General features: G+C 40.9%; 1 protein-coding gene across 2 annotated transcripts in view; it reads right to left on the minus strand.

Moving 5' to 3' along the window:
- The window catches only part of ANO10 (anoctamin 10), a 56,063-nt gene extending 39,408 nt beyond the window's left edge, over positions 1–16,655 (minus strand). The window contains exons 1-6 of one of the 2 annotated variants that reach the window (XM_083378554.1): positions 16,569–16,655; positions 12,851–13,004; positions 10,071–10,265; positions 9,651–9,785; positions 1,795–1,914; positions 296–865 (exon numbers count right to left, since the gene is read on the minus strand). In XM_083378554.1, the coding sequence (XP_083234680.1) occupies positions 296–865; positions 1,795–1,914; positions 9,651–9,785; positions 10,071–10,265; positions 12,851–12,989 (1,159 nt within the window). In that variant the 5' untranslated portion in view covers positions 12,990–13,004; positions 16,569–16,655. Of the gene's footprint in view, positions 1–295; positions 866–1,794; positions 1,915–9,650; positions 9,786–10,070; positions 10,266–12,850; positions 13,202–16,568 lie in introns of those variants that run through there. The other variant, XM_083378555.1, reaches the window with a different exon arrangement.
- Between the last annotated feature and the right edge of the window lie 6,446 nt (positions 16,656–23,101).

Raw genomic sequence — 23,101 nt, forward strand, 5'->3', positions numbered from 1 at the left:
AAACAAAACAAAAATCTTTGGAGCAACACACATATTCCCAGCAGATGTTACAGTAGTTGCTAATTCAGTGTTCACAGTGACTTTATTGAAGATAACTACTGCCAATAATGAGAATCCTCTGTTGTTATGCTTTCAAGATACCTTCACGCTAATTATTTCATTGCAGGTTTTATCTTGGCATCTAAATTGTGATAGTTTTACTATCATACAAGAGTGGAAGTAATTGCATTATAAATACACGTTAATATAATAGTAACAGTAAACAAGATACATGAAAAAGATGGAATAATCTTACCCCATGAGGTCAGGAATTCTGCAGCATATCTATAAATTCGATTTAGAATTTCAATCACAACAGCATAAATTATGCTGGGCATGTATAATATCAAGGCGCTTAATTCATTTTGGTTCTCTTCATAATACAAACGTGCTTGGAATTCCAAGTCAAAATAAATCATCATTATTTGAAGCGAAAGGCAGAGACAAAGGCACACAAATGGAAGTGAAACAAAATAAATCCGTAACTGTCTTTTGAAACTGGAGTATATGGGTTCCTCTCTTCCAGTGACAGGATTAATGCCTAAAACCCCATGAAATCCTGGTCTCGGTTCCTCAAATTGCCGCTTCATCATCAGTGTTCCCCATCTGTAAGCCATGACAGCACAAGATCGTTTCCAGAGTTCAAGGATAACGGTAGACCATAGCAGGTTGAATGCTGCAAATAGCACATACTTGTCATAATCTTCCCAATCAAAAACATAATAAGGGATCCCAATGACTGCCATTGGAATTAAAGCAAATGTGATATATTCCAAAAAGGCAAAATAGAAAGCAAGTGTTTCACCAAAATAACAGCGAATTTCATCTGTGGGAGGGGAAAAAAAAAGTCACATTCATTAGGTAGCAATACCTAAGTAACCTGGTTCAAAAGCAGAAGCTAAATGGGGTTAGCCTTCAGTGAGTTTATATGATGAATATATTATATAATGAATCTATTTATGAATCTTCATCTTACTATTTCCCTAACTTATCAAGTCAAGCCAAGCCAAGCCCTTATCTCCTGAAATGGAAATGGGGTCCTTTTACATACTGCTCTGTTCCTAGTAAGTACTGTATTGCAGTTATCAGCTATATACAATTTCAAGCATTTTCTAACTATTTAATATTTATAGCAAAATGTCTGTGGAGATTCCCAGTCATCCAGATCATGGTTGTCCCAAAGGTGTCCCAAAGGGGAGAGATAAGATATCATCTATCACCAGACTACAACAGAGTCCTTTCAGCAGTTCCAAGAAGGCTTCACAGCCATTTGCATTACTCAGGTGACTCTGAGGACACAGATAAACCTCCAAATGGTCTCAACAACTCTCTAAAAGAATGCAAATGACCAGCTGTCTGCAAGGAATATAAATCCTTCCATTCCCCACCATCCAGTCAGAGCTGAATAAGCTTCTTGGATGAGAAGTGAAATGGCTTCAAAGAAAAACAAGAAAGTCCAGTTGCCTCTTGAAAAAACACCTTTGGGAAGCAAAAAAAATCTTCAATTCCCTTTGTGAATGTCAATTTTGTATCAGTTCATCACACTAAAAAAATATACCTATACCCATACATGGTATCAGAAAAGAATAAAATCAAATAAAAAGGCCAGTATTCTCTGATATTGCTTCTTGCACACAGGCTGTATATGGTCTTGAATTTTCACTCAACATACAGTCTTTGTGAATCTGAAGCCCCTAACAATTACATAATCTATGCAAATCTGAGTCTGTTCTTTTCCAGAATCAGTAAACTTACCTAAAGGTTGGTATCTAATTTTCAGTCGTTCATACCATATTTGTCCAAGTTTCTTTAAATGGTCTGGGTCATGAAGTGGAAAAACCTGAAGCAGAATGCCACTAGTTGTTAACCTTCGCACTGAAATAAATAAAAATTTGTTAAATTCTGAAGAGTTTTAAGATCTTATTTATAATTAAAGCCCATTTTTCCAATCTCATACAAGACCATATACAAACTTGAAGGGGAAACTCATCAAATTTGAAGATGACAACAAACTGACAGGAGTAGCCAATACCCCAGAAGAGAAACTCAGGATCCAAAAAGATCTTTACAAACTTGAACAATGGGCCCTATCCAACAAAATGAGTTTCAATGTGGAGAAAAGCAAAGTTTTACATTTAGGCAGGAAAAACCAAACATTGGGTAAGATCTGGCTTAAAAACAGTAACAGTGAGAGGGATTTTGGAGTCCTAGTACGCGATCACTTGACTATGAGCTAGCAGTGTGCAGCAGCAACCAAAAAAGCTAATACAATCCTGGATTGTATATAAACAGAGGCATAGAATCAAGATCACACGAGGTATTTGTTCCGCTTTAACCCTAGTAAGACCACACCTGGATTACTGCAACCAGTTTTAGTCACTATATCACAAAAAAGATGTTGAGAGTTTGGAAAAAAATTTAACGAAGAGCAACTAAGATGATCAAAGGCCTAGAGACTAAAACATACGAAGGACGGCTGCAGGACTTGTGTTTGGCTAGTCTAAAAAAAAGAAGAAATAGGGGACACATGATAGCAGTATTCCAGTATCTAAGGGGCTGCCACAAGGCAGAGAGGGCCAGGTTGTTCACCAAAGCACCAGATGGAAGGATGAGAAATAATGGTTGGAAACTGATCAAAGCAAGAAGCAACCTGGAATTAAGAAGAAACTTCCTGACAGTGAGGACAATCAACCAGTAGAACAACTTGCCTTCAGACTAGAAGACCTCCATGGTCCCTTCCAGCTCTATTCTATTCTATTCTATTCTATTCTATTCTATTCTATTCTATTCTATTCTACATTCTACATTCTACATTCTAATCTATAGTAATATACAGATGTAGGCTTTCACAGTTGGTATCTGTTAGGCAGTGTTCGGTTTCAGAGTTTAGTGATTGTGGTCTAGAGTCACCACTGTGTGCTCTGTATAGTTCTGAAATGCCAATCAGATATTAGACATGTGGCTGTAAAGACAGAAGCCCAGTCATTCCATTTTGTTGCCTATCTTTGCCTCTGAAAATGCCAGCCACAATTGTCAATGAAATGTCAGGAAAACTGTTCTCTACACCAGGGCTTTTCAACCAGTGGTACAGGTACCACCTGTGGTACATTGGCACCTAGCAGGTGGTACGCGACCATCCTAGAAAAGTGGTAGCGGGGAGGGAAATGAGCTGAACCAGTGGCAACACCGCAAAAGCCTGAGTGAGAGACGGCTGGAGCTGCAGGGCTGTCAGGGCTGAGTGGACACACCAGGATCATCGCCAGGCTCCAGCTGGAGCTCGGTGCTGATCCTGGTACTTCTGCTGAGCCCAGAAGAAGCGCTGATCAGGTGGAATGTTGCACCATCTCCAGGGTCTTGTGATTTACATTCAGATGCTTGGCAACTGATTCATATTTATGACGGTCGCAGTGTCCCAGGGTCATGTGAAGTGACCAAAACCTGCTGCAACCACCCAGCAGGGGGGGGGGGAATAAAAACCAAACACCCCCCTGCGCTGCCAATCCGCAACAGAAATGCTCACAACAATGAAAACCTTGGACAGGAGGAAGAGCGCCGCCGGGCAGGCAGGCAGGCAGGCAGTTGTCTTGCTCGGCTGTGGCTTGGGAGGCAATTTTTTCAGGGCCATTGTAACTTCGAACAGTCACTAAGTGAACTGTTGTAAGTCGAGGACTACCTGTACTTCATCACTTTTTTACTTTTTTGGGGGGTCATCGAGTTTTTGATACCTTGCTAGGTGACTGGTGGTACTCGGATATTGCTATATCCTAAAAGGGGTACAATGGGTGGAAAAGTTGAAAAGCCCTGCTCTACACCACAATCACTAAATCCTGAAGCCCAATACTGCCCATTCCAGTAATAGTTATCTGTCATGCTCCAAAAGCCTAGAAAGACACACTGAAGTTCTTCCAAGCAGTTTCCTTTATTGATCCTCATCTATTGTTAGAAATCTTGCCAAACTAAAGCAGACCATTCACACCATTAAATATATACTTTGAAAATTCCAAGGGAGGAGCCATTTTAACTCTCTTCCTCCACACAAACTATCTAACCTTCCCCTTTGCTTCTCTAGAACACACTCCTTCCTGAGAATCTAGACTACATTCCACCACATCCTCTTAACATAACATTTAGTCCAGTGATTAGAGAGTGGGGAAGAACTCCCCTTTCATTGAATATCTTCAGACAGAGATGGTATATAGAAATTAGATGGTATATAGAAATTAGTCATGATTGTTCTAATTTGAACTCTTGCATTGGCTGTAGGGGATTGATGAGTGTAGGGGATTGATGACTTAAACGACTTCTTCTAATTCAATGATTGTAAAGAAACCATAAATATTTTAGAACCACATCCAAAATGTCATGCATCATAATGACGTATTGACAAGTCAGATCTTATACTGTATATAATTAGTCCTCAATTTACAACTATAGTTGGAATTAAAATTTCCTTTCCCAAGGAAGAAAATTAAGTAATTCGTACCTAATTTTATATTTTTGCTATGGTTGTTAAGTGAATCACTGTAGTTCTTCAGTGATTCATGGGGTCATTAAGCAAATCTGGCTTCCCACATTGACATGAAGCCAACTGGAAAGGGTGCCAAGAGGCTGCAACCATCATAAATACATGCTGGTTGCCAAGCATTCAACTGGTTGTAAGTAATTTTTCAGTGCTGTTGTAACTTCCAATGGTTGCTAAACAAATGGTTATATGTTGATGATCATCTGTACTGCATTTTATCCCTCTAAATTTAAATTTGAAGTCTCTTTATAGTGATTGATTCGTTCACAAAATAAGTTCTACAAGTATTTAAAGTTCTATGTTTCATATTTTTAAAAGTTTCTCCCATGATGCAATTTTTTTCAAAAATCAGATGACATTTATCATTTCATCAAAAACAGAAAAATTGTATCAATACTATCAGTGAAATACGGGGAAGCATATGAATATGTATTAATGGTGTTACACAATACTGTTACTTTTTTCCCATAGTAACCCTGTGATGTGAGTTGGGCTGAGAAAAACTGGGCCAAGCTCACCAACCAGTTTTCATGAGTGAGGCGGGACTAGAGCTAATGTCTCCCACTTTCAAGTCTGGTGTCTTAGACCAAACTGGCTCCCAGTTTATCGGGTTTTAATCCAGCCTCAGAAAATATTATTCATATTAGTTTGGCACCAACTGAGGCCACAGGATAGAGGGGTGGCAGTTGTAGTTCAGGAACTTTTTTTAGCCATGAGGAGCCATGCTCTCCAAGTTTCCGCATGTAAGACCATGTTTTTGAGACTGGATTTTGCAGGATCAATTGGGACTAATTGCTGTACCAACCATCCTCCTTTTTAGCAACCTCCCTGCATGAGGTCATCTCAGGTTTGGTAGCAGAGTTTTCCAGGCTTATGGTCCTGGGGACTTCAATCTGTTGTCCTTTGGGATGGCCTCAGAAGCCAGAGCACTGCTGGAGGAAAACAAAGAACAAATCCAACCGAACAAAGATCAGAGGTGCCATTAAGGCCAAACTTGTGGCAGTAAGAGCATTAAATGCCAGTAGTTCTCCACACTTATTGCATTCACAGAGTGTCACCTGATGGCCCTGTTCAAAGTCATCCAATTCCTCCTCAAGGAAGGCTTAGATATTTTCTTCAGGACTGCACGAAGGAGTTTGTGCAATACCTAACATATAAAATCACTCAGATTTGCTCTGAGTCCAAGCATGGTGAAAGTCCATTACAGAAGCCCTGGGAATGGACTTACCCTGTTGATATCTGGAAATAGTTTGATCCTGTTGGACCTGAGGTAGTGTTTATTACTTATTAGATCCTTGTCATTGAAAGCCCCCAGGAAGGTGACTTCTTGGTAGTTGCATGCAATGATTAATGCATCATTGTGGGACAGGGTATACCTGACACTTTTTAAGGAAGCTGTGCTTCTCCTCCTTAAAAAGACATAATTAGATCCCCACCTTGAGTCAATTTTTCCCATCTTCCCTATCTAGGCAAGATAGTGGAGGAAATGGTTATGCTGCAGCTTCAGAAGGTCCTGGATGAAATGGATTATCTGGACCCCTTTCAGTTGAGTTTCAGGTTATGGGACAGAAAGGATTGTCATGCTTGTTCATGATCTCTGGCAAGAGCAGGATAGAGATAGTGAATCCATCCTCGCTCTCCTTGACTTCTAGGTGACTTTCAATACCATTAACCAAGGTATCCTTTTGGAATGGTTGCAGGATTTGAAATTGGGTGGTGCAGTGTTGCACTAATTCAGTTCCTTTCTCCATGGTCAGTTCCAAATGGTGTGACAGGTGCCCATGGCCACTGCTGCAGAACACAGCATTCTCTCTGCTCCTTTTTAATATCTACATGAAATCACTATATGATATCATCTGGCCCAACAGGATAGGATATCACCAGTACGCTGAGGATAATCAGCTTTACATCTCCATTCCTCATAACCCGTGCTGCTGTGGCTTCCCTTTCATAATATTTAGAGGATGTGGAGATCTGGGATCTGGAGATTTATCGTCTTTAGTTCTGGATGGGGTAGTATTACCTCAGAGAGACTTGGTGCATAACTGGGGTTTTTCCTAGATCTGCAAATTCTATTGAAAGAGCAGGTATGGAAGTAATAAAGCAGAAATAACAGCTATAGCCAAGGCAATCTGCAGATATGAAGCTCAAATTGCAATTTATAGACAGAACCTCCAATTTCAGTCCAACCAGAAATGTTTCTACAATCCATCGAGGGACTGCAGCGAATCAGTCAGTACCTGACAAGGAAGAAGTAGTACAGTTCTGAGCACAGGTATGGAATAACCCAAAGAAATACAACAAGAATACAGCCTGGTTAAAGGAGAAGAATAAGAATAAAAAGAAGCTGAAATGAAAGAACTAGTAATAACAGCAGAAACAATAGAGAAAAGAGCAAGGAAGATCAAGAATTGGTCAGCACCAGGTGAAGATGAATTCAATAGTTTTTGTTTGAAACATCTAACTAGTCTACACCCACTCACTGCCAAACAATTTAACAACATACTACAAGGAGGTGAAATTGAAGAGTGGCTAACCTCCAGGAAAACCTAACTGATAACGAAAGATCAAAGGGGCAGCACCAAGCAACTACAGGCCAATTACCTCTTTACCAAAAATTTTCAAATTGCTAACTGGTGTGATAGCTGATTCTGTCCAACAGCATTTAGTTGAAAACAGTCTCTTTCCACCTGAGCAGAAAGTAAACACCCAATAGCAGACAAACAAAAGATCAACTCCTAATTGACAAAATGATTTTGGGAAAATTGCAAAAGAAGGAAAACCAACCTGAGTGTAGCATGGATTGACTACAAAAAGGCATTCGACTCTCTGCCACATGACTGGATAATCAAGTGTCTAGAGATAACAGAAGTCAGTCAAAACATCAGAAGCTTTATGCAAAGATAGATGGCACAATGGAAGATACTGTTGCAGGTCACTGGGAGAGGTTAATATCAAGAGAGGAATATTTCCAAAGAGATATACTGTCACCACTAGTATTTGTCACCGCACTGTTTTCTCTCTCAACAATACTGAATAACTCAGGCCATGGCTATCAAACATCAAAAACATCTGTCAGACTATCCTACCTTCTTTATATGGACAACTTGAAGCTGTATAGAAAAACATCACCTGCAATAGAATTGCTGCTCAACACTGCCCATATATATAACCAAAATATTGTAATGGAGTTTGGATTGGACAAATGTGCCATACTTACTATCAAATAATGAAAAATAGTAAAAACTGAAGGAATCAAGATGCCCCATGAAAATTAAGAGTCTGCGTGATGATTAGTACAAATACCTCAGAATCCTTCAATCTGACAACATCAACCTCACTGAAGTCAAGAAAAAAATTAAAGGTGAATCTTTAATATCAAGAGAATAAAGATGTTAAAAGTCCAAACTAAGGGAAGAAAATATCATCAAAGCTATCAACACCTGGACAGTTCCAGTCATTAGATAAACAGCTGGAATAGTGAACTGGACTCAAGCAGAACTAAAAGCAATGGATAGGAAGACCAGAAAAATAATGACAATGAATCATGTCTTTCATTCTTGCAGCAACATTGACAGACTCTACCTACCAAGGCAAATAGGTGGGCATGGAATATTGCAAGTACATTAGATAGCTGAAAAAGAAGAAAAAAGGGTTTTGGAAGAATAACTGAAGAACAATGAAGAAGATGCACTAAAGTTAGTATGCCAGGAAGGCTTATTGACCAAACTGGACTACAAGAAAGACCAAATGCAGAACAGAATGGAGGCGTGAGAAGACAAAGGACTATATGGCCAGTACATTAAAAAAAACAACAGAGAAAGCAGATAATAACAAGGCCTGGCAATGGCTAAGAGCAGGAAAGTTGAAGAAAGAGACCGAGGGACTAATTCTGGCTGCACAAGACCAAGCCTTAAGGACAAACGTATACAAAGCCAGAATTGAGAAGATAGCAACAGACAGTAAGTGCTATCTATGCAAAGAAGCTGAAGAAACAGTGGACCACCTGGTACGTTGCTGCAAGAAGATTGCACAAACTAACTACAGCAGCAGCATGACAAAGTAGCAACAATGGTGCATTGGAAGATCTGTAAGACGTATCATTTGCCTGAAAGCAAATACTGGTGGGACCATAAAATAAAGAAAGTCATAGAAAATGAAGAAATCAAATTGCTCTGGGATTTTAGAATTCAAACAGGTACCTGCCAGATAGGTAGGTAGGTAGGTAGGTAGATAGATAGATAGATAGATAGATAGATAGATAGATAGATAGATAGATAGATAGATAGATAGACAGACAGACAGACAGACAGACAGACAGACAGACAGACAGACAGACAGACAGACAGATAGATAGACCTTTATTGTCATTTTTTACTGTGGGCACAATGGCACACATTAAAAATGAAATTAAGTTGCTTGCTCTCAAAGTGTACACATACATAACACACATTTAAACATACTATATACAATATATGTATATAGACCTACAACCTTACATATAAGTAACATATAAATATTAATCATTGTTCATCTTGAATACATAATACATCCATAACATCCCAATTGTCAATAAGAAAAACAAAAAAAGTCTGGATAGTAGATTCAGTAGAAAAACTGGAGAAGATAACAAAATACAAAGACCACAAATAGAAACAGAACGACTGTAGCAAAAGCAAGGAAAGGTAATACCCATAGTAATAGGAACCTTGGCTGCATCCCAAAACAATTGGAGCACCACTTGAACACTATTGGAATTGACAAATTCTCCATTAAGTCAATTGCAAAAGGTGGCCTTACTGGGAACAGCTTCCATCCTGCAACAATATCTATAATACCATCAAATATCCACATCTGCCTATCCCAGGTCCTTGGTAAGGGCTTGATAGACAAAAATGGCAAACCTAGTCTAAATATCTGACTGACTATGTGATGATCAATAAATAAATAACTGAAGCTATGGGAGTTGTGCAGACAGTATTTACCATTACAACATTATACAATGTTCTAAAATGAAGAACCAAAGATTTTTATATTCTAATTTTAAAATGTAATTACATATGCAATGCAAAAGGAACAAATTACTCACTAATTGACTTTCCTGGATAAAGCTTTGCCTGAGGATAGCCAGGGATCATCTTTTCATTTTTAGCTCTTAAATTTTCAAGTTCATGTTTGATAATATATTGACATTCTGCCATTGTAAGGAAATCATGATTGTCCTCTAAACAAAAAAGAAATGCATTGCTGAAAAGTACATTCTTATTTTGACAAGTTCCAAGCAAAAGTAATTGCACGAGGATTCTAAAATCTTATATCCTATATGCAATGGAAATATTCTCCACTTTTCTAAAACTGTTATTAACATTAACAAAATGCTAGTATTCTGAGCAAAATTTATCCAATAACATTATGCTTATTTATTTCACAATATTTCCTGAAATGGTTAACAGTGTGATTCCTAAATAGCAAGAAACTTGAAATTATTTCACAATTGTTTTATTTTTACCTGCAAAATCTTTAAAATTTTTTCTAGATGTATATGAAAACACTCTCATTGAATTATCATTACATTCTTTAACCAACCCTACAGTTTCCGCTCCTAGAAGCAGCCTTAAATAAGATGCTCCAACAAGATATATGTTCTTGCTTTCTTCAATATCTTTTCCTTTCTCCACCAAGGGTTTAACTAAAAGTTGGGCTCCTTCAAAAAAGGAAAACAAATCAAGTTAATTATTTAAGGTCATAGTGAAGAGGATGTACTGTGTGTATTATGTACACAGCTTATGCTAAGTCATAAAAATGGGAATGACAGTTATGTTCACAAGACATGTTTGGATAAAATTAAACTAATTACACAGTCATTTCATTTATTGGGTCATTTCTGTTATGAAATTCTTGGATTAAAGGAGGTCTGAATTAGGGAAACTAACTCTTTTATTTGATTTGGTTGCTGCAATTATATTAAAAAAATAGGAAAATATAAGTTCTAGGCAAATGGGTAAGATAGCCATTTCTTCCCTATTTTCACTTACGGTATTTGCAAAACATTCCCCATTTAAGATTCCCCACACAGTTTCTATGAAGGTAGCCCCTGACTTATAATTCTGTTCAGCAACCATTCAAAATTAGATGTTGCTCTTAAAAGGTTTTCCAAACTGTAATTTAGCTAAAAAAAGGTCTAAAGCTGGCAAGATGGAAACCTCAGACTAGATGGAAGCATTGTTTAATAAATATCTCTAAACTTAGGTCCAGGAAAAAAAATAACATTTCTTTTGATTCCAAAAGGTGGAATTTCTTTCTAATTTTTTAAAAAGCCTAAATCGGTGTGTGTGTGTGTGTGTGTGTGTGTGTGTGTGTGTGTGTGTGTGTCAATATGCATGTATCTTCTGCCATCTGCAATAAAGCAATTTATCAAGCCATACAGAATAACAGAATTGGAAGGGACTTTGGAGGTCTTCTAGTCCACCCCTCTGCTCAGGCAGGAAAAATTATACCATTTCAGACAACAAATAGCTGTCCAATCTCTTCTTAAAAACTTCCAGTGTTGGAGCATTCACAGCTTCTGGAGGCAGGTTGTTCCACTGATTAACTGTTCCAACTGTCAGGAAATTTCTCCTTAGTTCTAGGTTGCTTCTCTCCCTGATTAGTTTCAATCCGTTGCTTCTTGCGTAATCTAAGGGTTTGTACTGTAAGTAAATTCCTAAATATGAAGTTAATTTTTTCAGGAGTTGAAACTTATTCCTTGACTGTATAAATTCTTGTATTACAGAGAAACAGACAAACTGAATAACTTAAAACACATATCCTGGCACATGTGCCATATATTTGTAGCTAAATACAACATTTGGACTGCTTCTCCTGTTAGGTACAAAACTATTTTTATTCATCTCTGATTCACATTTCCAAAATAGAACAGTCTCTCTGCAAAAAAAAAAAAGTTTAAAAGTACCCTGAAAAATCTCTTTGCCTACACCAGGGGTGTCAAACTCAATTTCATTGAGGGCCGCATCAGCATTGTGGTTACCCTTGAGGGGCCGGGTGGGTGTGGCCAGGATGGGCGTGGCCTACTGGTTGGGCGTGGCTGGAGTGTGTGTGACCTACTGGGTGGGCATGGCCAGCTCTACATTGTTCGCGTCAATGGTGCCTATGGGGGCCTGGGCAGGAGTGGGACAAATCTGAGGGTCTCTGGCAGAAGGAGATGGGACTGGAGCAAGTGCCGAGGCATGGTCCACTGGAGGAGCCTCACTGTTCCTCTCAGGCCATGCGGGGGGGGGAGGCTGGACGATGATGTGGAGGTCAATTGCCCAGCCTAGCCCTCAAGCACCCGCAGCACTAAGCCCACCCCCACTTCCCCAAGGGGGTGCCCAGCTGCTGTGCTTGCTCTCCTTGGCCAGGTTGCTCATGATGGGTATGAGGGCAACGTCAAGAGGGAGGCCCACTTCCTCTCCATGTGAGGAGACCTGGCTTTGTTTCCAAAGCTTCCTTAGCAATAGGATGGGAGACCACCCAGGTTAGGCCAGGAGGAGGGGGCAAGGGGATGTTGAAAGGGAAGCAGGGAAGGTCTAAGGCAGAACTTCCCTCAGAACCTCACTCTCCTTCCTTCCTTCCTTCCTTCCTTCCTTCCTTCCTTCCTTCCTTCCTTCCTTCCTTCCTAAGAACAGAGTGATGGGAAAATATTTGAGATGAGGGAGGGAGAAAAACAGGCAAGAAATGCAGCTGGGGAAGTGTCATTCTTCATGAGGAATGAAGAAATGTACCATCGCCTGGAAGTGGCCAGCACATGGCCCTCTTCTCACAGCACCGAGCCGGGTGGCACAAATCTGAAGAGAAGCACAACGCTGCCCAGCCCCTAGCCTGCCCGAAGTAGGCAGGGCCATATGCTGGCCACTTCCAGGCGATGGTGCATTTCTTCATTCCTCACAAAGGGTGATACCTCCCTAGCGTGCACCCAGAGGGCGGGGCCGATGCGGCAGGGCCGGTCCCTCACTGTTTCCAGATGGCCTTGTGGAGCTAAGACTGAATATATTTCAGCATAATGACCACCACAAAATTGTACATTGGCTCCTGGCCGGCCTGGGCCAGAGCCAAGGCAGCAGGGGCCGTTCCCTCACTGTTTCCAGGATGGCTTCGCGGGCCACATGAAACCACTTCGCGGGCCGGATCTGGCCCCCGGGCTTGTGTTTGACATGTCTGGCCTACACATATGCATACTTTTCTATTGTGTATTATAAATCAATGTTCACAAAAAATGCTTATAAATTGTCTTATAAAACTAAGGGCACTCACCTCCATTCTTCTTCTTCCCTACAATCTTCTGCATCAGCCACTCTTTGGTTTCATCTTTGGTATTTTGTGCAAGCTCAACCACCACCAAAGGCTTGAAATTATCCTCAAATGTATCATATGCAGACCAGCTTATCTTCATCTTTTTGACAACCAACTTATCAAATAAATAGAAAATAATAAAAAGGTTTTGTGGTTGTGAAAGATGGTAATATTCAAGGCAACACTGCTACAAAACAACTACTTTTTGTCTGCTTTCATTCTTTTTTGGGTACAGCAACAGCAAAATTTTACCATCAATTTAAAAAAGACACTTCCAGTTTATCCACATATTCTCAGTCAAGCTCTGCTGTTTCAAAGAACCCTATTTCCCTCTTCATTCTGGTATTCTCTGAGCTACAGACTTTTAAGGCTTTGAGATTTTTACACAAATTATCAGCAGATTACCCTGAAATAAAAATATTTGCAAGGTACCTAACTGGAGAAACATAATGTATGTTAATCCTTGTATCAAATATGGTAGATATGTTAAAATAGAAGTTTATCTCAATGATTTAGTTTCTAGTCAGGAAACAAGACACATGCCATTTTATTGGAAAACCTGTCAAGAATTTCTTTCTGCCCTATCTCATATTTCCCCACCCCAAAACAAGATGTGATTGTTCTGTGTTTCTTTCTCATGCTCTCCGTTTTCCCTGGACTGAGTTGCTGTTTCTCTTCAACCATTTAGCCATTCCTTTCCCAAGATTATCCCTACATTGCTTTACAGTGCTTTATCTTTCTGTAGCTTCCTTGTTATAACATTTCTATATTATTTAATTTAGTTCTGTACTACAATGCTTATCTTATTTTTTGTTGCTTAGGTTATACCATTCCCCCTTACTTTCTACCTTTTCTTTGATTTAATTTTCCTCTTTCTTAATTTGAGGTTTCTTGCCTATAGTAAATTTGGCCATTTCAGCTGATTTTGCTCTTAATCCAACTCAGTTTCTAAAAGGTAGAGTTGATACAAGGATTCATTGCCAGGCTGCAGTATTATGCTCTGCCACTGTGCCAATGAGTCTCTTTCTACCCACTGAGAGTTCCCAGTTTCTTGCTCTGGAACTCGTATGGACCTCTGCTACTTCTGACTACTGCCAACTCCTAGGGTCTCTCATCAACCCTCGCTACGAGCTTTCTTTTATCTACGTTTCTATACTCTGGTGCTGTTCAGTCAGATCCTGCTTCACCCCACCCAGTCTGCTGCAGTGGGATGTTGTTGGCCTACCCTGGCCTCTTCAAACAGCAGCATTGCTGAGATAATTCAAGTGCCCTTTTTGGCTGTTCCACTGCTTCCACTGCTTTGTTCACTGTTTTCCAGACTGGTCATGTCTTGCACTTGTACCTCTTAATTGCTAGCGTCTGCATCTGTTAAGTGTCCAGGCTGCCAGCTTCTGAGTTTACAGAATAGTGTCTATACTTGGTCCCTCACAATAGTCTCAAGGAACTCAGCCCAGCAGAGACCAGTTGGTGTTAGCAAGGGATTCTCTCTGCTGTGACTCTCATCAATCTTCGGCCTACAGCTATCATCTCTACTCATTGCTGCACTTTGCTATCATTGCCACATATCCTGAATGTCTGGCTCTTCTCACAGACAGTCCTTCCCCTTTCTTGGCACTTTTTCTTCTTGTTCTACTCTGCCCTGGACAATAGCTCTCCCACTGCAATTTAGTAATGGCAATGCTTCAACCCAACTGTTTGATTATTTTGGCCTTCCAGTTTCTATGCTTCTCTCAACGCAATGGGCCAGTGTTAAAGAATCAGCTTTTCATTTTGAGCACATAAGAAGGCACATATAATTTTTTTTAAAAAAAGCTTGTTTCCTTGCTGCCTTGCATTAATCCACCAACCCAAAGGTAGATTTTGTAGAATTAAGCTCAACATTTTCATTTTATTTCTCAAATAAAATTATGAAGAAAGTTAAGAGTCTTCAGAATTGTGTAATTTTTTGCACCACACCTACCAATATTAGCTGAAAAATAGATGCAAACTTCAAAGGCACTTACATATTATTCTAAATAAAAAGGGGTGAGACCAGAGGGATTAGAAGAACGATAAAAGAAGAGTCTTACATAGAATGCCTGTGCCTATAAAATAATAGGCATTTTAAAACTGTGGTGTATGTTCTTCTACATTATTTTTATGTTTTATAAAGAGTACATCTATCATATCTATTAAAGAACATATATCTTCTTATCTATCCATTAAGTCTAATTTTATTATATTTATCACTTCAAAATAATTATTCACTTGTAATTTATAAAACAGCCAGGTTCTCAAGGGTAGCATGTAATATTTGATAGATCTAATATAGAGTTAGCATTAATTACAACATAAATCTTTATTTTTGTATTTTTAGCCTTTTGTTATTTAATTCAATGATTCTTCAAACCAATTTGAAGAAATAAATTTATTTAATAGTAGTTTGGAAAAGTTAGATACTATTTTAAAATTATATATAATTACTAATTTAATTTAGCTACTATTTTAGGTTAATTTTAATATTTATTGTGTTATATTGATTTTGGGACTATATATTTATTATATCCATACATTTTAATCATTTAGTGCCTTTGATATTTTATAGTAATACATATTATAGTTTTTTTAACAGTTTATAACAGTAATTTTTTTGTAACTATTTGAAATATTTCATAAACTTTTAAAACTGTATTAACATTTATTTTAATACTGAAGGTAAATGTACAAAATAATATGTCTCAAGAGCACTGCATTGGAACAGTGACAACTGTAGCAAACTTCCATTATGTCAAAAGACAACATATGCAGGGTGACGTGGTAATTGCATTCTGGCGTCATAATGTTTGATGCAAAGACACAAGTTGCATCACTGCAACGACGTTATTAGGCAAACGTTTCCATTTGCCCCTCCCTCCCGGCACCATCCCAAGGGTGCCTTGTATACCACAAATAGCGTATTGTAGTCAGGAATCTGTCACGTTATCAACCTTTAACTTGTTCTTTAATCCATTTTGCCCTCTTCCTCCGTGATTTCATTTTGCGCTGTTGGCTTCTTTGGGGATTCTTTAAGATTTACACTCTAGCAAAGATTCCCATTTAAGGCTGTCATTCTACACCCATACCACGTGCGAGAAGTTAGGCTGGAGCAACCGAGACCTGCATTTTATTCCTACCCTCCTCTCCCCTCCCTCCCCCCGCCAGGCCCTGCTATCTTCTCTTACAAGGCAGGAGCAGAGCTCCGGACGGGGAAATGACTGATCTGGAGAAATGCAAGAGTTCCTTTTCTTCCCATGGTACAGTAAAGAGAGTTCGCCTCCTGCAAATTTACCCGCCCCCTCCCCCAATCCGGCTGAGCCTCTTGAGGCGAGCAGGGAGTGCCAAAGGAAAAACACGCGCCAAGAGAGAGAAAGGGCAAGGTCCAAGCAACAAGGATGGTGGTACTAAGTTTCGGGAAAGTCTGAAGTGCAAAATGTGTGAGATCCCAGAAGTAATAGCGGGTGAAGCGAAGAATGTGACACGAGCAGCAAACAAGAAACCCCCACCTTTGCGTCCCTTCCCGGAGCGTACTTTTCCCCGACCTCACCACCACCACCACTTATCCTTCCCTCTTTTAGGGAATGAGGAAGAAGACTCCGGCCTTTTTCATCCAGAGGAAGAACGGAGCTTCTTTCCCTGCATACGCCCTCATCCATTCACTCACCCTCAACCTGTCTTCTCAACGGCCGCCAGGGGGAGGGAAGGCTACGCCTCGGCTCCGCAACACATCATGACAGCCGCCAACGGGCGGAACCACTCCAGGCGATCTGCGCCTGCTTGGAGGGGCGGGGACTCTCACTCGCCCCGCCTCTGTGGCGAGAAAGAAAGTTTTATTGGTTCTCTCAGCAGAGCAAGCTTCTCCGCAAACACCCTGCCGTGCGCTTGTAGGGAGATGCGCGCGCACCTCTCTATTTCTTGCGAGGGGAGAAATGGTTTTGGCTGTGGACGTGTTTTGTTAGTTGTTTGTGCGTGGATTTAGATTTAGATTTATCTGTATTCTGTTTCCTTGTCCAATGGCTCTGACTTATTCTTCCTTTTCCTGGGCACTTAAATGTATGATGAGCAAATGTATAATTAATTGGCGTTTTTTGAAATGTCCCGTTGCATACATAAAACACCAAAAACATTATTTATAACCCATCTTGTTCCAGTTATCTTCTTTTGGATAATTACTGAGGCAGAATTTGAGAGTATAGCTATACTTCGTGTATAAGTACATAACCCATCACAAACAGTAAATACTTTATTATTGCAAATCTAACATGATCCTGTATATCTTTGTAACTTAGGGCACATTTACACTTCCAGTGTACCTCAATGCAAGACACCCATCATTTCTTGAGGCCTGGAACAATGCTAGATGGTTGTTGATGATGATGATGATGATGATGTCAATTGTCAATTCACCCTCAATTGGCTAGTAACATAATCTCTACCTCTAGCTCCATATCAGAACTGCTGTTTTCTGACATGTGACAGATCAAACCTTGGCTTCTAGTTAGTATGCTGTGTTTTAATAACCTATAAGCCCCTCCACCATTCATTCCTATTGGCTGCAATAGCCTGTGTGGGGAACTAGTCACTGCTTTTTACTGCCCTTTTAATTTTTTAAAAAAATTTCACAATATCCCATTCCACTCCTCCTGGGCTGTCTCACTGGCGGAGGAAGGGTGTTGTCCTTGGGAGGGATCAGCAAAAAATGCCAGGAATGCATGCCCAGAGTATAAAATTGAATAATCCCAGGCAGCAGCTAAAGCAAGTAAGCAAGCTAAATATAACAAGAAACAGCAATACAAGAACATTCTGGAAGTGGATGATCCCTTCTACTATGCAGAAGAGACAATGTAAAGTACTCATGTATTTTACCAAGAAAACTACGTGGATAGGCAATGTACTGCCAATGGGCCCCTCAATTGGTAACCACTCAACATGTTACTGAGGAAGAGCTAAGGATCTTCTTGAGCACTAATGGTGTTTTTGACATAGCTCAATTTTAGATGTCTAGTTGCTAATATTGCCATGCAGGAAAAGAACATACAAAACAGCAATAACAGTATTAGAGCTGAAACATGAAAAGTAAAAAAGCATGAATATGAGAAAGCTTAATGCAGTGGAAGGTTAGACTTTATATTGTTATCTTAGGTATCAACAAATTGAAATGGATTGAAATTGGATACTTCCATACAGAATATCATTCTCTATTACTCTGGACACAAAAAGCTAAAAAGGAATGAGATTATTTTCTTAATCAGGAAGGACAAGCAAGAACAATATTTGGATATTCTGCAGCCAGTCATAATAATAATAAACCTTTATTGTCAAAGTACAACATGTGTACATTGAGATTAGCTGAACCTCCCTCCCCCCCTGCGCTCTCTCCCCCCAACACACAGTGACAACAAACCATCCTACCACACCATGTGTGTTTAGTTCTGATAGACGAAGACTCAGAGTTGTTCACAATGAAAGAGTTTATTCAATACACATAAGTCAACTGACAACTGTCAAATGTTTCAAGCTTTTATAGTAGAACTGTTTAAACTGTAGCCAATCATCAAGCACTATTTTCCCGCTTCTTGTTACTTTAACCAATGGTTGCACCCGAATCTCCCGCTTCAAAACCCTACTTTTGCAACCTGCTATTTTCCATGTTTGCAACTATTTACAGACACAACACCCCTTACCCCCCAGAAGTTGTTATTTATGGACATAATCTTTTAAATATTTGGGTGGCCTATGGACTCTAGAAGGGTATCTATTGCTATGGATACTAGAGTCATTCCTGTCTGTTTGTCTGTTTGGCTGGCTCACTCTGGTGGACCTGGACTCTTGGCTGACTGGCTCTGACGCTTCTCTGTTAACACTTTGTGGATGTTGTTGTGTTTGAAGATCTGCTATTGCTGGCCTACTCAGAGGGGGCATTTCCCAGTCAATTTGACTATGTTGTTGTTGGTTACCTGTGGACGAGTTATTTTGCGTTTCTGCTTCCCCACTATCTGGCGTGTTGTTATCAATAAGTCTTGATGCAAAGTTTCCCCCGTGTGTACTTTGATCCCCTTCAACTGGCATACAGCCAATAGTTCTCTTTCTTAGCTGATCTATATGTCTTTTGCTGATCCTATTCCCTTCCCCCTCAATAGTGTAAGACAAGGGACCCAATATTTCAGTGACCACCCCTGGGACCCATTTGTCCCCATGTGCATAATTCCTGGCCCAGATTAAATCCCCAACTTTGAATGATCTGTTTGGAATGTCCAGTTCCGCACTTGATAGAAGTCTGTCAGGGTGTAACCTGTCCAATTTGGTGGTTAGTCTCTTTCCCCACCTCATTTCAGCTGGGCTTTTACCGGTAGCCGTGCATGGGGTCGTATGTTGGGTCAGCAAGAATTCGGCCAGTCTTTGGTGCCAGTCGCCACGGATGATTCTCTTTAATGCGTCTTTAGTGGTCCTCACATTCCGTTCAGCCAAGCCGTTGGTGGACGGGTGGAAGGGTGCTGATGTCTTGTGTTTAATCAAGTTGGCCCTGAGGAAATCCTGGAATTCAACAGAGGTGAATTGGGGCCCATTATCTGACACAATTACATCAGGTAAACCATGAGTGGCAAAGAGGCCCCTTAATACTTGTATTGTTTTACCTGAAGTTAATGAACTGACGGGTACTACCTCTAACCATCTAGAGAAACTGTCCACTACTACCAGGAAGGTTAACCCTTGGAAAGGTCCGGCAAAATCAATATGAATCCTGGACCAAGGATTCCTGGCTAACTCCCACTTATGCGTATGAGTGTGTTGCTGCTCAGGCCTAGAACGTTGGCACAAATAGCAATTAGAAACGCATTCTTCAATGTCTTTGTCTAGTCCTGGCCACCACAAGTGGCTCCTAGCCAATGCCTTCATACGTACTATTCCCGGGTGCCCCTCATGTAGTTCTAGTAAAATTGAGGGTCTGTGGATTTCGGGAATGACCACACGGTTTCCCCACAGTACACATCCCACATGAACTGACAGTTCATCTTTCCTTCTAAAATAAGGAATGTACTTGGCATCCGGGTTGGTATTTGGCCACCCGCTGAGGACCCAGGCCATAATTCTCTTTAGAGTAAGGTCATTATTTGTTGCCGCAGCTATATCTTTAGCGGTTAAGGGCCAGTCAGGAATGTCCAGTAGGGACATTATTTGTCCCACAGGGGCAGGGTCTTCCTCAGTGATATTTAATGGCAGTCTGCTAAGGGCGTCAGCATGTCCCATGTCCTTGCCCGGTCTGTGTTGGAGAGAAAATGAATATGCTGAGAGGAAAATGGACCACCTCAGCATTCTAGGTGACATGATTTGGGGTGTCTGTTTATCCGTGGTAAACAGTCCCAATAGGGGTTTATGGTCAGTGAGTATGGTAAAGTTCCTACCGTAAAGGTAATCATGGAACTTTTTTACTCCTGCCACGATTGCTAATGCTTCCCTATCTATCTGAGCATAATTCCTCTCTGCTTTGGTCAGCGTCCTGGAATAATATGCGATTGGTTTTTGGATACCTTGGTTGTCTAAGTGGCTGATAACAGCCCCCACACCATAAGGTGAAGCATCGCATGCTAAATAAATTGGTTTATTTTCAATAAAATGGGCTACTGTTGATTGGCTGGAAAGAATGTCCTTTAAAGTTTGGAAACTAACTCTATGTTTATTAAGCCACTGCCAAGGGGTCTTTTTATCTAAAAGTCTATGGAGGGGTTCTGCAATGGCAGCTTTGTGTGGCACAAATGTATGGTAGAAATTTACTAAGCCAAGGAAGGCTTGTAATTCAGCCTTGTTTTTTGGTTCAGGAGCCAATTTTATTGCTTTGATTTTATCAGGGGTAGGATGAATTCCATTTTTGTCTATCCTGAATCCAAGGAATTCAGTGGACTTGACCCCAATGCAACATTTTTCCTTTTTTAATTTCAGTCCAGCCCTCCTAAATCTTTCCAATACCTGTTCCAGCCGCTCTGCTAATATTTCTTCATTTTTTCCAGCTATCAAGACATCATCAAAGTAAGGGCATACACCAGGTATGCCCTTTAAGGTCCTCTCCATCACTTCTTGAAAGATGCCTGGAGCTGCTGCAATACCAAATTGCAGTCTGTGGACTCGGAATGCCCCCTTGTGGGTAACTATCGTCTGAGCTTCTGCAGCCTCTTCAGAAACAGTTAATTGCAAATACGCCTGCGCCAAGTCTAACTTGGCAAACATGGCGCCGTCCTGTATCGTGGCGAGGACCTGCTTCACCGTCGGGACCGGGTAAGCATGTTTTTTCATTCCCAGGTTCAGGGTGGCTTTGTAGTCAGCGCAGATCCTCACATCCCCGTTAGGTTTGAGGGGTGTGACGATCGGCGTTTCCCACAAACCTCCCTCAACTGGTTCTAAGACGCCTTGGCCTACAAGCTTGTCGAGCTCGGCCTCGATTTTTTGCTTCAGGGCGAAAGGCACCCTTCGGGCCTTAAGCCTGATGGGTTTAACTGACGGGTCTAGATTAAATTTAATTGGGGGCCCTTTGTATTTACCTAGAGACCCATCGAATACATCTGCAAATTCATTGCAGACTGATTCGAGGGTCTTATTTTTAATAACTGAATTTATTCCCCCAATCCAAATGCCCAGGGCCGGGAACCAGTTAAGGCCAATTAGACTAGTCCTCTGTCCCTCAGTAACTATTAAATCTAAAACCCCCTTAAACCACTTAAATTTAACGCTAAGGGTAATCTTTCCTTTTATTTTTATTGGGGTTTTTTGAAAATCGGTTAATTGGATTTTTGTTGAACTAAGTGGAATTTTTCTTCCACTTATTTGTTCAATCCTTTCAAGGGTTTCACTGGATATTATTGACACTGAAGCCCCTGAGTCTATTTCCATTTTGCAAGGGACCCCATGCAAATGGACTATGATTTTTAATTTTCCTTCTGGAAAATTGCTATTTTTTTCCTTCCTACTGCGATTGACTCGCGCCACCTCCCCGCGGTTTGGAATTTTAGCCCTCAGTCTAGGGGTCTCTTTGCCACTATAGTAAGGGGTTACCTTACCTTCGGGCCACACATCGACTTCATGAAGGCGGTTGTCGCGTGCACGACTCCTGCAGATGGCCTGGATGTGGCCGGTCTTCCCACACGATCTACATCTGGCGGTACGGAATCGGCAAGTGGCGCGGGGATGGTTGCCCCCACAGCTGCCGCACCGGTTGTCATTGTCGCGCGGTCTCGTTGTGGAGTCTCTCCATGGTCGTTGGGCCCCTGTCGTTTGTCGTTGCAGTGTTGCGGGTTGGTGACGGCAGTTCGGTTCAGGCCCCTCACTTCGGGATGGTTTTGGCGCCATTTTTCTGAATCGTCTGGATGCTTCGGCGATGTCGTCTTCCCATTGCTGGTCCACCTCCCCGCAGTCCACATAGCCTTCTTGGTTGATCTCGGCAGACACGGCCATGCTACTACGGTGGGGGTCGCGATACCCGGTGGATTCGTATGTTAAAAGTTCGTCCAGCACTTCTTGCAAATCGCCGGTGGGTTTGGCGATTATTCTATTTTGCAGCTGCTCGTCTCGCAAGCCCAGTACAACTCGGTCCCGAATTCTTATTTCCAAATTGTCATATTTGCATCGTACTGCGGCTTCCCTGACGGCAGCAACGAATTTTTGAATTGATTCGCCCGGTCTCTGGTTCCTTTTTTCAAAAATACGACGCCAAAAGAGTTCGGATCTCCTAGGTGTGAAATGTACTTTTAGTTTGGCTAACAGGTCAGCATACGGAACACTAGAGACCGGCTGTGGTTGACAAAGTCCTACAGCGATCCGATATACTGGTGTGCCGCAAATTGTCAGTAACGCTGCCGCCTTTTTCCGGTCGTCCGTAATTCCGTTCACAAGCAGGAACCCTTCGACCTGTCCAATGTATTCTTCCCAGTCCTCTGGGAAGTTTGGGTCGAATTCTTTCAATGACCCGATTTGCGCCATTCGGAGAATTTTTCTTTATTCCGCCGCGGCCGCTTGGTTGACTGTGACACCTTTCAATTTTTTTTTTGCCGCCTTTGCGCAGCTGTTTCGCCAATCTTCTCTGGTCTTCCGTCTATCCCACCCTCGTCGCCAATTGTTTAGTTCTGATAGACGAAGACTCAGAGTTGTTCACAATGAAAGAGTTTATTCAATACACATAAGTCAACTGACAACTGTCAAATGTTTCAA

The sequence above is a fragment of the Vipera ursinii genome, assembly GCF_947247035.1.
Source record: "Vipera ursinii genome assembly, chromosome: Z".
Lineage (NCBI taxonomy): Eukaryota > Metazoa > Chordata > Lepidosauria > Squamata > Viperidae > Vipera > Vipera ursinii.